This window comes from Sus scrofa, chromosome 2, assembly GCF_000003025.6.
Source record: "Sus scrofa isolate TJ Tabasco breed Duroc chromosome 2, Sscrofa11.1, whole genome shotgun sequence".
Taxonomy (NCBI): Eukaryota; Metazoa; Chordata; class Mammalia; order Artiodactyla; family Suidae; genus Sus; species Sus scrofa.
Window position 1 is genome coordinate 54534736 of NC_010444.4, and position 14010 is coordinate 54548745.

Genomic DNA, 14010 nt, shown 5'->3' on the forward strand with positions numbered 1-14010 from the left:
CATATGGAAGTCCCAAGCCAGGGGTGGAATTGGTATCATTACTATTATTTCTTCATGTTGAAAACATGCATTTAAGCTATTATATATGAAAGAGACAAGAGAAGGGACAGAGAAAAATATGTGGATATTAGAGAATATAAGCAGGGACGTAGGATTAAATTTCAATAAGGTGAATTCCAAGTTCAGTTGTACTCACTATGAGCTTAAATTTATCTAGAAGTCTCTCTGGGAGAGACACAAACTCAGCATGTTGATTAAGAATGGTTGGATTGGTTTCCTCACCCATTTTACACACTTAGAGTAGGGTGTGTAAAAGTATAGCAATGTTCCTTGTTGCTTCCTATTCTAAATCAATCAGCTTTATTTTATAATAACCATGATGTTTCATTACAAATCTCTTGCCTTTCAAACTTCAAAGTACATGTCCAAGGGAATTATTGATGCTTGATTAATTAGCTGAAGCTAAAAAAAATCCACTCTGGTATATGGCAACAGTTTCTTTGAGAAGGATTTATATACAGAGAGCACATGAAATTATTGCTGAATTTTGAGCCTTTTCTTCAGGTTGCCTAGTGTCTTCCATTGGATGAATTCTGAGACTGAATTAATTCAAAACAAGAGAAATATTGATAGATGGTACTTTTTTTTTTTTTCCTGAGTTTGGCATCAGGTTTTTACTTCCTATGCCTCTTTTTTTTGCCTGTTTTTTTTTTTTTTTTTTTTTTTTTTTTGTTCACACCTGCGGCATATGGAAGTTCCAAGGCCAGGGATTAAACAAGTCCCACAGTAGCAAAGCAAATGCTACACTGACAACACCAGACTCTTAAGCAGCTGAGCCACATGGGAACTCCATTTTCAAAGTCTTTATATTTGTTGGTTCTGTAAATTAAGCAATACCTCTGGTGGCTACACATATGCCTAACTTCAAGAGAGCCAGAGTCGATGGACATTCTGTAAATTATTCACCTTGCCTATGAAGTGTTTGTGGCATGGTGTCTGTTATCACTGTATTCTTTTATTTCCAGTTATAAATGCATCTCTGGTTACACAGCATTATCTATGATCACTGAACTTGGCAAAAATGGCAGCCACTGATGAACTTCTCTGTGATGCTTTTGCCCTTCTCCAGAGTTCATGCCAAAACACTCTGGGATCTCTTGAGTGTCATGGTCAGATACTATGCATAATATACTGCTACCAATATATTATCTGCTCTCTGTTTTTTCCTCTCTTACTCAACAGTCATCCATGATGAATGAAGCATTGTTATCTAACCTATTATAGGTCTTATGACATTTAGTTTTATAGCTTAACTATGGTACAGAGTTACTTTATTCACACATAATGCTAATTTTTCCAGTTATATTGTAATATAATTAACATATAACGCTAGAGTGTATATGGTGTAGACGTAATTAACTGATCCATGTATATATTCCAAATATTTATAGCAATAAAGTTTATTAACATATCCTTCACCTCACATAAATATCATTTTATTTTGGTTATTATGGGAATGTTAAAATTCTACTCTAAGCACATTTCAAGTACACAACTCAGTAATTTTAACTATAGTTACCTTGCTGTACATTAGATTATAGAAATATATTTTAATATGCTAGTCATGAGGGCTCATACTCTTTATGGATAAAAACTGGGACAAGCAAATGATCACCTTTCTAGTATAGAAATTAACTCTGCTAATCAGATTGTTTCTGTGGTTATTAATAGTATTCATGTATATTTCTTAAATTTCCTTGAGAATTTAGGGGTTTACTACAAAATAACTGGTTCACTTGGATTTTTCCTTTCAAGAAGTACATTCATAAATATTATTGTAAACTTCCACTATTTTATGATGAAAATAACTCTTACAGAAAAAAGTAAAATGCACCTCCTAGAGTAATGACAATAAAAACAAAAATAAACAAATGAGACATCATTAAAAGTTTCTGCACAGAAAAGGAAAGCCTAAACCAAACAAAAAGACAACCCATAGAATGGGAGAAAATATTTGCAAATGAAGCAACTGACAAGGGGTTAATCTCCAAGACTTATAAACACCTCCTGAAGATCAATACCAAAAAAACAAACAACCCCATCAAAAAATGGACAGAAGATCTAAATAGACAATTATTTAAAGAAGACATACAGATGGCCAAAAAACACATGAAAAGTTGTTCAACATCAGTCATTATTAGAGAAATTTAAATCAAAAAACTATGAGATACCACCTTACCCTAGCCAGAATGGCCATCATCAAAAACTCTACAAACAATAAATGCTGGAGAGGTTGCATAGAAAAGGGAACCCAATTACACTGCTTGTGGGAATGTAAATTGGTTCAAATACTTTGGAAAACAGTATGGAGTTTCCTCAGAAAAATAAAAATAGAATTACCATTTGATCCAGCAATCCCACTCCTGGGCATCTATCCAGAGAAAACCATGATCCGAAAAGATACATGTACTCCAATGTTCATTACAGCACTATATACAATAGCCAAGACATGGAAACAACCTAAATGTCCATCGACAGAGGATTGGACCAAGAAGATGTGGTACATATACACAATGGAATATTACTCTGCTATTAAAAGGAAAGAAATTATAGCATTGACAGAAACATGGGTGGACATAGAAATCATCATGCTAAGTGAAGTGAGTCAGACAGTGAGACAACATCATATGTGTGAGAATTAACACATGCCTTTTCTATCAAAGGAAGCCTTGGTTACTCCATTTTGTTCCTGCTTTGTCTGAGACACCCTTCTCCATTCCCCTTTTTCCCTCTTCTCCCAGTAACAATTTGTTTCAAATTAGTCAACCAAGAAGAATGTGGGCCCTGACCTGACCAATGGGAAAGGGACAGATATACTAGTGAAAATCACTTATGTGGAATAGAAAAGAGAAAAATGATTGAAAAGAAATGAAGGCAGTGTTAGAGAACTCTGGGACAAACTTAGATGCGCTAATGTCCATATTATAGGGGTACCTGAAGGAGAAGAGAGAGAAAGGGCCAGGAAAAATATTTGAAGAGATAGTAGCCAAAACTTCCCTAACATGGGAAAGGACTTCCTCCTCAAAACCAGGAAACAAAATGAGTTCATATAAAATAAATCCAAAGAGGAACATCCAATACACATATTAATCAAACTGTCAAAAATTAAAGACAGAAAATTTTGAAAGCAGATAGGGAAAAGAAACAGATAACATACAGAAGAACTGCAGTAAGTTTAACAGCAGATTTTTTTCAGCAGAAACTCTGCAGGCCAGAGAGAGTGGCAAGGTAAACTTAAAGTGATGAAAGGAAAAAAAAAAAACCTAGAAAAAAATGAGTGAAATAGGGAAAGACAAATACTGTATGATATCAATTATCCATGGAACCTAAAAAAATACAACACAGTAATGAATGTAACAAAAAAGAAGTAGGCTCACAGATATAGAAGACACATTAGTGGTTACTGGTCAGGAAATGTGGAGAAGGCACAAACTATTGTTTGTAAGATATGTTCAAGGATAAGTTGCACAATATGAGAATATAGCCAAAAAATTGCAGTAACTCTGAATGGAAAGTAACCTTTCAAAATTGTATTAAAAATGAAAAAATAAAGATTAAATGTAAAGACACAAATTAGTAACATAATATCATGAAATTATAATATTCAATGTTAGGAATTAATATATAGTCAATATTCAAAGACTTTGATACTCCAATGATGATATGTGTATTACTTTAACATCTAGAATATTGGTTAAAATGAAAAAGTGTTTGGAATAGTTATGACAACTCAATTATATTAATAGATACACAACATAAAGAGATTTAAATTGAGAATACAACATAAATTATAAGAGGAAAAAGAAAATATGTCGTTTTATGTAATTGAAGATAAGTTGCCATTAGCTAAAAATAAACTGTTATTACTATGAGATATATTATGAAAGCCTAATGGTAATTATAAAACAAGTTTATAATAGATAACCACATAATTAAAATTACAGAATCAAAGTATGACACTAAATAAAAATCATCTATTCACAAAGACAACAAAAGTGAGCAAAAGGAAATAAAATACAATGCAATCAGAAAAAAATTAATTAAATGATGATAGTAAGCGCTTAACTACCAATGATTGTTCTAAATGCAAATGATTTAGATTCTCCAACATTAAAAATGTGTACGCCAAAAACTAGTGTAATATTGTAATTCAACTATATCTCAATTTAAAAAAATTCTTTAAAAAGAAAAAAAACGTGGCTTAGTAAAGAAAAAAAAAGGATTCAATACAGACTGCCTTCAAAAGATTCACGTAAAGTTTAAAGGAAAAAGTGAAGGGATGGATAAAGATACACAATGCAAATGGAAAAAGAGCAAAAATATCTTGTGTTATTTCATAGGAAGCATGACTTTAAGTCAAAAGATGTAACAAGTGGCAGAGTTCCCATCGTGGCTCAGTGGTTAACGAACCTGACAAGTAACCATGAGTATGCCATGGGTGTAGCCCTAAAAAGACAAAAGACAAAAAAAAAGTAACAAGTGGCAAAGGAAGTCATTATGTAATGCTAAAAGGGTCAATCCATCAAAAATATATAAAATTGTATAAAAATTAACATATCTGAAGGAAAAAATAGACAGCAAAATATAATAGTACAGGATTATATCACCTCATTTTCAACAATGGAGAGATAATGCAGAGTGAAAGTCAATAAGGAAGTAATAATCATAATGTACACTTTAGATAAAATGTACATAACAGGTGTATACAAAGCAAATTGATCCAAAACAAAGAGTATACATATACTTTTCAAGACAATCTGATACTAGCATAAAAACAGGCACATATTACAGTGAAATGGAATAGAAAGCCCATATATAAATGCATACATGTGTGTGCAACTAATTTATTTTAAAAGAACACACAATAAGGAAAGCATAAGCTCTTCAACGAATGGTGTTGGGAAGATTGAATACTCTCCAATTACACCACTCACAAAAACCAACTGGAAATGCATGATAGACCTAAATGTAAGATGTGAAAATATAAAAATACCTAGAAGGAAACAAACCAGAAAATATATTCTTGACATGGTTCTAGGCAATGATTTATAGGGTAATAAACAAAAGCAAAAGCCAGCATAACCAAGTAAGACTTCGTAAAGCTAAATAGCTTCTGTACAGCAAAGAAAACAATAAAAAAGATTTAAAAAATACTTGAATATCTGCTCAATGGTAAAATATATTTGCAAACAATATATTTGCAAACAATTGGTAATAGGCTAATATCCAAAATACAGGAATAACATATATACAGATGAAGAGCAAAATGAAAAATTATCTAGTGAGCAGAGAGGAATTCCCATTGTGGCTCTGTGGGTTGAGAATCCAATTAGTATCCATGACACTGTAGGTTGGATCCCTGGCCTCACTCAATGGGTTAATAATCCGGTGTTGCTGTGAGTTGTGGTGTAGGTCTGGGACATGGCTTGGATCCTGCATGGCTGTGTCTGTGGCTGGCAGCTGCATCTCTGATTTGACACCTAGACTGGGAAATTCCATATGCCATAGGTGAATTAAAAAATAAATAAATAAATTAAAAAAAGAGAGAGAGAGCCAAGAACCAGTATAGACTTTTTTTCCAAGGAAGACATAAAAATGTCCAATGAGTATATGAAAATGTTCTGAATACCACTGATAGTCAATTAAGTGCAAATACTCCTGTTGGTAGGCCATTAGCAAAAAGACCAATGACAACAAGTAGATGGAATGAAAGTGGGTAGAAAAAGTTAATCCTGTACACTGTTGTTGGGAGTGTAAATTGGTGCATCCATTATAGAAAATAACACTTTTTTTTTTCAAAACACTTAAAAACTGAAATACCATATGATACAGATATCCCATGTCTAGGTATCTATACAAAAGAAATAAAATCAGTATCCCAAAGTAATATCATGACACTCATGTTTTTTACAGCATGATTTACAATAGCCAAGATTTGGGAACAACCTACATGTCCTTTGACAGATGAATAAAGAAAATGTGATATGCATTTATAATATAACATAATATAACATAAAATTATATAACTAATATATATTAATGTTATTGTATTACATATATAATAATATAATGACAATGGGCTGGAGATAATGGAAAATGTGGTAATGACTCTTAAAATGATCAAGTTTTCAGTTTTAAGGCAATATGAGGATCTAATATATTGCATAGTAAGAATAATAATATCACACTATATACTTGGGAGCTGCTGACAGTAGATCTTAAGTCTCAGTACATATACACAAAGGAAATACAGGTATGAGCTGAGGGATGCATTCATTACCTTGAACTCAGAAATGCTTCCACAATGAATAGGTATCATGCATTATGACATTGTACACTTCAAATATTTACAGTTATGACAGAGATAGAGTAGAATAAAGAAATAGTTTTTTTTTTTTAATTCCTTAAAGACAGAATTTTAAGTGAGGTTAGGAGACTGTTGTAAGGTAATGACTACTCAAAATAAAAATCCAATAACCTAGAAATAATCTACAATACCTTGAAGGAAAACCAGGTGGCTCTAAGAATCAGGCACACTTAATCCTCAAGTCCTTCTAGTTAAAACATAAGACAATAGGTATGTGGTCTGAATCTTGTTACATGAAGTCAGGAAGTAAATAGTCCTTGTACATGTAGCCAGGACGGAAAAGTAGGTGAAAGGTGAAAGAATCTAGGTGAAAGTGGGCATTATAGCAAAACCTGAGATGAGTTACCATACTTTAGTATAAGTTGCCACACTTTTGCTAATACACATATGATTTAAATAGTGCCATGACAGTATTGGTTAAAACATCTAGGGTCAAAGGAGGAAATAGGAGAATCCCATCAAGGATTCTTATTTATTTATTTATTTATTTTGCTTTTTCTAGGGCCACTCCCATGGCATATGGAGGTTCCCAGGCTAGGGGTCCAATCGGAGGTGTAGCCACCGGCCTATGCCAGAGCCACAACAACGCAGGATCCGAGCTGCGTCTGCAACCTATGCCATAGCTCACAGCAACACCGGATCCTTTAACCCACTGAGCAAGGCCAGGGATCGAACCCGCAACCTCATGGTTCCTAGTTGGATTCGTTAACCACTGCACCACGACGGGAACTCCCTATCAAGGATTCTTGATATCTGCCAAAGAATGAGAATGGTAGTGGTCTTCTCTACCACCTTACTTTTCTTTTGTTTATAAAAACAGAGTCCTCTCAGTCCTCAGGTTAGAACCCTCTTGCCTGTCCATTTGTATTTCTCATGAGCATCCGATGCTAATAAACTTACTCTGCTTGCCACTTTTCCCCTCACTGAATTATTTCTGCACCACAACAAAATCAGCAAACTTCAGTAAGTCCTGACACTTAGTGAGAGGTTTTAATAAAAAGACTGTGGATGTGAGCTTCCTAATAAGTCAGGGAACATGGGTTCAAGTTCCACCTAAGAAATGTGGTTTCAGTTATTCCTCAACAAAGTTAAAAAATCAATACGATTAAACATGTTGGAGTTCCTGCTGTGGTGCAGCAGGAATTAATCTGATAGGAACCATGAGGTTGCAGGTTCAATCCCTAGACTTGCTCAGTGGGTTAAGGATCTGGCATTTCTGTGAGCTGTGGTATAGGTCACAGACAAGGCTCAGATCTGGCATTGCTATGGCTCTGACATAGACCAGCAGCAACAGCTCTGATTAGACCCCTAACTTGGGAACCTCCATATCCCACAGGTGTGCCTTTGAAAACAAAAAATAAATAAAAAATAATTAATTAATTTAATTAATAGACATGTTAAGCTAACTAAAAATATTTTTAAAAATTCTAGTGCTCTTTTGTTCACATCCTGTTCTGGTTTACTATCTATTCTCATGTTTTTGTCTCTCAGAATAAATACATCATAGTTCCCCTTGAAATAACACTTTTGTTCCCTCTTTATTTTTTCCCCTCTGTTTGCTATCCGTATTTTCCTTTAGACAACTTCTAAGTTGGTTGATCCCTGACATTCTGTTGTTAGGAAGGACTTTGGACAAGAGCAAATCTTAATAACTGTAAGTTTTACTGACCTCTGGTAAAAATAATCTGTTCATTTGGGAAACTATATTTTCGCATCTTCCTTGGACTCATTACCTATGAAAATGCTCTAACAGGTGTTTGAGGACATAACTGGCTACCAAATTTCTGACAGCAAAAAAAAAAAAAAAAAAAAAAAAAAAAAAAAAAAGAGCTGGAATTTTTCACAATTCATTTTGTAGACATTTCACTCATTCACTTATATTTTTCCCAAATCTAGAGTCCCTTATGATCAACATATCCATAAACTAAACGACTAGTGCTAAACAGAGGGAAGTCCAGCTAAACAGAGTAGGTGCGAATATCTAGGGCTTAATAGCCTTAAATACAGATTTTTCAGCCAAACCCCTGTTTTAGAACCAAATATTGTGGACACAAATGCCTGGTTTTGCACACTGAGATATACGGAATGATTGGTCAATGAGGATCTGCTGTATAGCACAGAAATCCCCATCTAATAATATTCTGTTATAATCTCTGTGGGAAAATAATCTAAAAGAGAATTGATGTGTGTATCTGTATAACTGAATCATTTTGTTGTACAGCAGAACTTATCACAACCTTCTAAATCAACTATATTTCAATACAACTTTAAAAAAGGGTCATATGATAGTTCTGTGTATAGTTTTCCAAGGTACCTCCATACTGTTCTCCACAGTGGTTGTACCCACTTACATTCCCATCAACAGTTTAAGAGTGTTCCTTTTTCTCCACACCCCTCCAGCATTTGTTATTTGTGGACTTATTAATGATGGCCATTCTGACTGGTGTGAGGTGGTATCTCATGGTAGTTTTGATTTTCATTTCTCCAAAAATCAGGGATGTTGAGCATTGTTTCAAGTGCTTATTGGCCGTCTGTATATCTTCCTTGGATAACAGTCTATTCAGGTCTTTTGCCCATTATTCAACTGGGTTGTTGGCTTTTTTTCTGTTGAGTTGTATAAGTTGTTTGTGTATTTTAGAGATTAAACCCTTGTCAATTTCATCATTTGAAACTATTTTTTCCCATTATGTGAGTTGTCTTTTTGTTTTCTTTTTGGTTTCTTTTGTTTTTCAAAAACACTCTTGGGCATATATCCAGACAAAACTCTACTTTAAAAAGACACATGCACCTGCATTTTCATTGCAGCACTATTCACAATAGCCAAAGCATGGAATCAACCCAAATGTCCACTGATAGATGATTGGATCAGGAAGACATGGCATATATACACAATGGAATACTTCTCGGCCATAAAAAAAAAATAATGCCATTTGCAGCAACATGGATGGAAGTAGAGATTCTCATCCTGAGTGAAGTAAGTCGGAAAGAGAAAGACAAATACCGTATGATTATCACTTATATCTGGAATCTAATATATGGCACAAAGGATCCTTGTCACAGAAAAGAAAGTCACGACATGGAGAAGAGACTAGTGGTTGCCAAGGGGAAAGGGGAGGGAGTGGGAGGGAGTGGGAGCTTGGGGTACATAGATATGGAATATTGTCTTCAGGATGGATTAGCAATGGGATCCTGCTTTGTACCACTGGGATCTGTCTAATCAATTATGATGGAACATGTAATGTGAGAAAAAAGAATGTATACATGTATGTGTAACTGGGTCACCATGCTGTACAGTAGAAAATATATATAAAAATATATATAAAAAATCATATAAAAATAAATAATAAAAAAAAAATAAAAAAGGGAAAAATAAATGCATTGTTATTCCAGTTTCAAGCTGCTTGGGGGCTTCTCAGGGCATCATTTATTTTGCTTCTTATATCTTCTCATTTGTAGTTTAATTATCTGCTTTTTAAAGTCTAATAACTTCAATACTGGTTATTCTTTTACTTTTCACTTCCAAAATATTATTGCTGTGGTCTTCTGGCCCAGTCTCTGGATCCTTGTGAATTTATGCCTGGATTTAACAGTCCTTCATTCAGTGGTAAAAAATTATGTCCAAAAACATAATCTCAAACTGTCTTTTTCTCAAAATATTTGTTTTTCTTGCACTTGATGATAGTTTAGCTTTATACAGAATTTAGGAGTAATAATTTTATTCTAGGAATTTTCTTTGAAATTCTTCTTTAACCTGGATTGCTTAAGTTTATATTTTTACATTTCCATGTGTTTAGAGATTTTCCTGAAAAGGAATTAGTATTCATCTTGAGTTTTACTTCATTATTCATGATAATGCAGTCTATATGACTTCAGCACTTTAGAAATGTTTTTACGACCCAGAAAGTTATCTACCTTGAACAATATTTTTGAATGCTTGAAAATCTGTGTACTCTATTGTTTTTTTTGGTGGAATTTCCCAGTTTACATTGCAGCAGGGTTATCTTTTTTCTTTGCCCTATTGAGTTTTTTTCCAATTGTTTGAGCTTTACAGTAAGAAAAATTCAGTGTCAGTTTGAACAGGGCTACTTGAAACATATTGCTCACTGGGCTTATTCTAAAAAGCAATAATAATCAAACTTTATCTGTTGAAAATTCCTGACCAATAACCTGCTCCTGCTGCTTATTAATATAAAATGCACTGCAAAGCATCATTTTACACAACTTACAAGATTAACAGGACATGTCCAGTTATTGAAGATGAACATATTTTAAAATGGAAAGAAGATAAATAAACACCAGAACTTATTTTTAAAAAGGAGTTGATTTGGATGGTAGGAGAATTAAAAGATAAATAATAAGAAAAATAATAAGGGGAAAAACAAAAATAAATAAATACAGAGCAACCACTTCATCCTGTCAGCTAAGAGTACAAAAAGTAATGTTTCCCATAGTCCCACAATTATTTCATCTGTTAAGTATTCTTAGGCTTTAACAACAACAACAACAACAAAAGAAAAATACCCACCATTTCCATACCCATATTTTGAAAAAAAAATTTCACATCACAAATACATAAAACCTTCTCTTCCATCCTCATCATTTTCAGCTACGTCTCTTTTCTGTGTGTGATATGTATTGCACTATTTACCAATACTCTGTTCTGTTCCACCTGACTGACTAATGATATCTAGCAAGCACTATAAATACTGTGATAAATCAGGGCATTCCTGTCTGTCTCACGATTTCCTGTAATTACATGGTATTACATAATAGCACAAGACCCATGAAATATTCAATAGGCCTCAATCAAAATTGCCAATTCAATTTAACGGTGCTAAAAATTGCTGGGAGCACCATTTAATACCTGAGTTCTTTTTGTGAAAATCCACTTGTATTTTGGCTGAGTTGCATTTGTAAAAATTTACAGGAATGAAAACACAGGAGAAACAATTTTTAAGTATTATTTTTATTTTTATTTATTTATTTATTTTATTTTCCCACTGTACAGCAAGGGGGTCAGGTTATCCTTACATGTATACATTACAATTGCATTTTTTCCCCCACCCTTTTTATTTTTATTTTAAAATAGCCTCATTTTTTGTTTGTAGGATGAAGAATAGATTTGACTACATATTTAGGAGAACTATAATTTACATAAATTTGTAATTTAATTTGTACATAGATAATAAATTGAAGAGAGTTCTCTTGTGGTTCAGTATGTTAAGGATCTGGTGTTATCATAGCAGTGGCTTAGGTCATTGCCATTGCATGGGTTCAGTCCCTGGCCCAGGAACTTCCACATGCTATGGGCACAGCCAGAAAGAAAAAAAAGTTAAAAAAGAATAAATTATGTATGGGTTAAATTTAAAGGTGTGTCCCATAGGTTAAGTGTACCTACACATTGTGTGCATTTAAACACCTCAGAGGCACCTCACTGTTCTGAGTTCATCTTACAAAATTCCACATAAAAAGGAAATATAGTACAATATATGCATGCAACACTTCTTTATACCCAAGATATCATTCTCATAGTCAAATTAAAGAAAACAGGCTGCATGGCTAGAAAGGACATAGGAAAACTCTAGCAATATTTCCCTTCATCATTTTAAACATGTCTAGAAAAATTTGTGACATATAGTTCTTTTATTTTTTTAATTTTAAAACACATAAAATATAAATCACGTCACTACTTTTCTAATTTTAAAATGTTTAGCTCATGCTGTCTAAATTTTTTAAGAAATATAAATTCTTCAAAACAATTTTTCAAATAGTGTACCTCCCTAGAAAAATCTATTTTGAGCATTTAATACATAGACAAAACATTGATTTATACAGATTTTTTAAAAAAGTGACTTATAAAACAATAGGCATAAATAATAATTCATAAAATTCTATCTTTGACCTAAACCCTCCCAGTTTTAATGCTAATCCAAAGACTCTCCTACAGACAGTGGGTGGATCATTATTTGCATTTACATTCTGGTTCAAAAAATCAGTTTACTTTGTTTTCTTATGCTGAATCCCTTCCTCAGCAGTCTTTGCAAGGCACTTCTCACATCTTTGTTCCTCAGGGTATAGATAAGAGGGTTCAACAATGGTGTGACCACAGTGAAGAAGAAGGTGACCAACTTGCCACATTTGGAAGCAAACTGGTTCTTAGGGTCTGTGTAAACCATGGCCACTGCCCCATAAAACATGAAGACCACAGTAAGATGGGAGGAACAGGTGGCAATGGCTTTCTTCCTTCCCTCCTCAGATTGGATGTTACCTAAAGCTTGGGCTATGTATCCATAAGAAGTCAGGATCAATCCCATGGGCATGATGGTAAAGAGAATAGCAGAGACTGTCATCTGCCACTCAGTAATGGCAGTGTCTCCACAAGTCAGCCGTACGAGGGATGGGACCTGGCATAGAAAGTCATCCAGACAGTGGTTTGCACAAAAGGGCAGCCTGAATGTGGTAGGAGTTTGGGTAACAGATTCTATCAGGCCAGACAGCCAGGACAGAAGCACCAGCTTCCAACAGAACTGAGGATGCATGATGATAGGATAGAGCAGGGGCTGGCAGATAGCAACATAGCGGTCAAGGGCCATCACCACCAGCATGACACCTTGTGTGGCACCAACACAGAGTGACATGCCCAGTTGGATGACACAGCCAGTATAGGTGATGCTCTTATCTGGCCCCCACAAGTTGAACAACATTTGGGGTACAACAATTGTGGTGAAGCAGAGATCCAAGAAGGAAAGATGGCTAAGAAAGAAGTACATGGGGGTGCAGAGTCGAGGGTCCACACAAGAGAGCAAGATGATAGTCAAGTTGGAGAGAACGATCATGGTGTACATGATGATCACAATCCAGAAAAGAGTCATTTCTAGCTGAGGGAATTCAGAGTAGCCAAGAAGTATAAATCCCACTGGGAAGCTCTTGTTGATGCATTCTGTTGCTATTGGCATTGGATTTTAGACATAATTGTAAGTAAGATTTAGTGAATGAGTTTAAGAAAAACTTTACTTCAATTTATCTGAGATGGAAAGAATTAGTTTTCCAAAGGGTGTTAGGAAATGGGACATATGGGTGCTTTTCCTTACCTTAGACCAATAGGATAAAATCTCTCTTCCATAAGGATGTGAGTTTATGCAGTAGCTGTCTAAATTATTTAAAATAAAATGTTGAGGAGTTCCCATCAAGACTCAGTGGTTAGTGAACCCAACTAACATCCATGAGAATATACATTCAATCCCTGGCCTCACTCAGTGGGTTAAGGATCCAGTATTGCCTTGATCTGTGATGTTGGCCACAGACGCAGCTCAGATCCCGTGTTGCTGTGGCTGTGGCATAGGCCAGTGGCTACAGGTCCTATTGGACCCCTAGCCTGGAAACCTCCATATGCCATGGGTATGGCCCTAAAAATTCAAATAGACCAATAAATAAATTAATATTAATAAAATTAATTAAAATAAAGTGTTGAATACAAAGTTTTAACTTTGAAATACGTGGTTCTCTACTTTATCAAGGTAACAGGTAACATTCATATTGTTTGGTGTGGTTAATAGGAAGGTGTGAAATGGAGATTTATTCCC

At 34.5% G+C, this 14010-nt stretch overlaps 1 protein-coding gene across 1 annotated transcript in view; it reads right to left on the bottom strand.

Annotated features, from left to right (window-relative positions):
- The window catches only part of LOC110259594 (olfactory receptor 2H2-like), a 29805-nt gene extending 16506 nt beyond the window's left edge, over positions 1 to 13299 (bottom strand). The window contains exon 1 of the mRNA XM_021085071.1: positions 12484 to 13299. Within this exon, the coding sequence (XP_020940730.1) occupies positions 12484 to 13299 (816 nt within the window). The remainder of the gene's footprint in view (positions 1 to 12483) is intronic.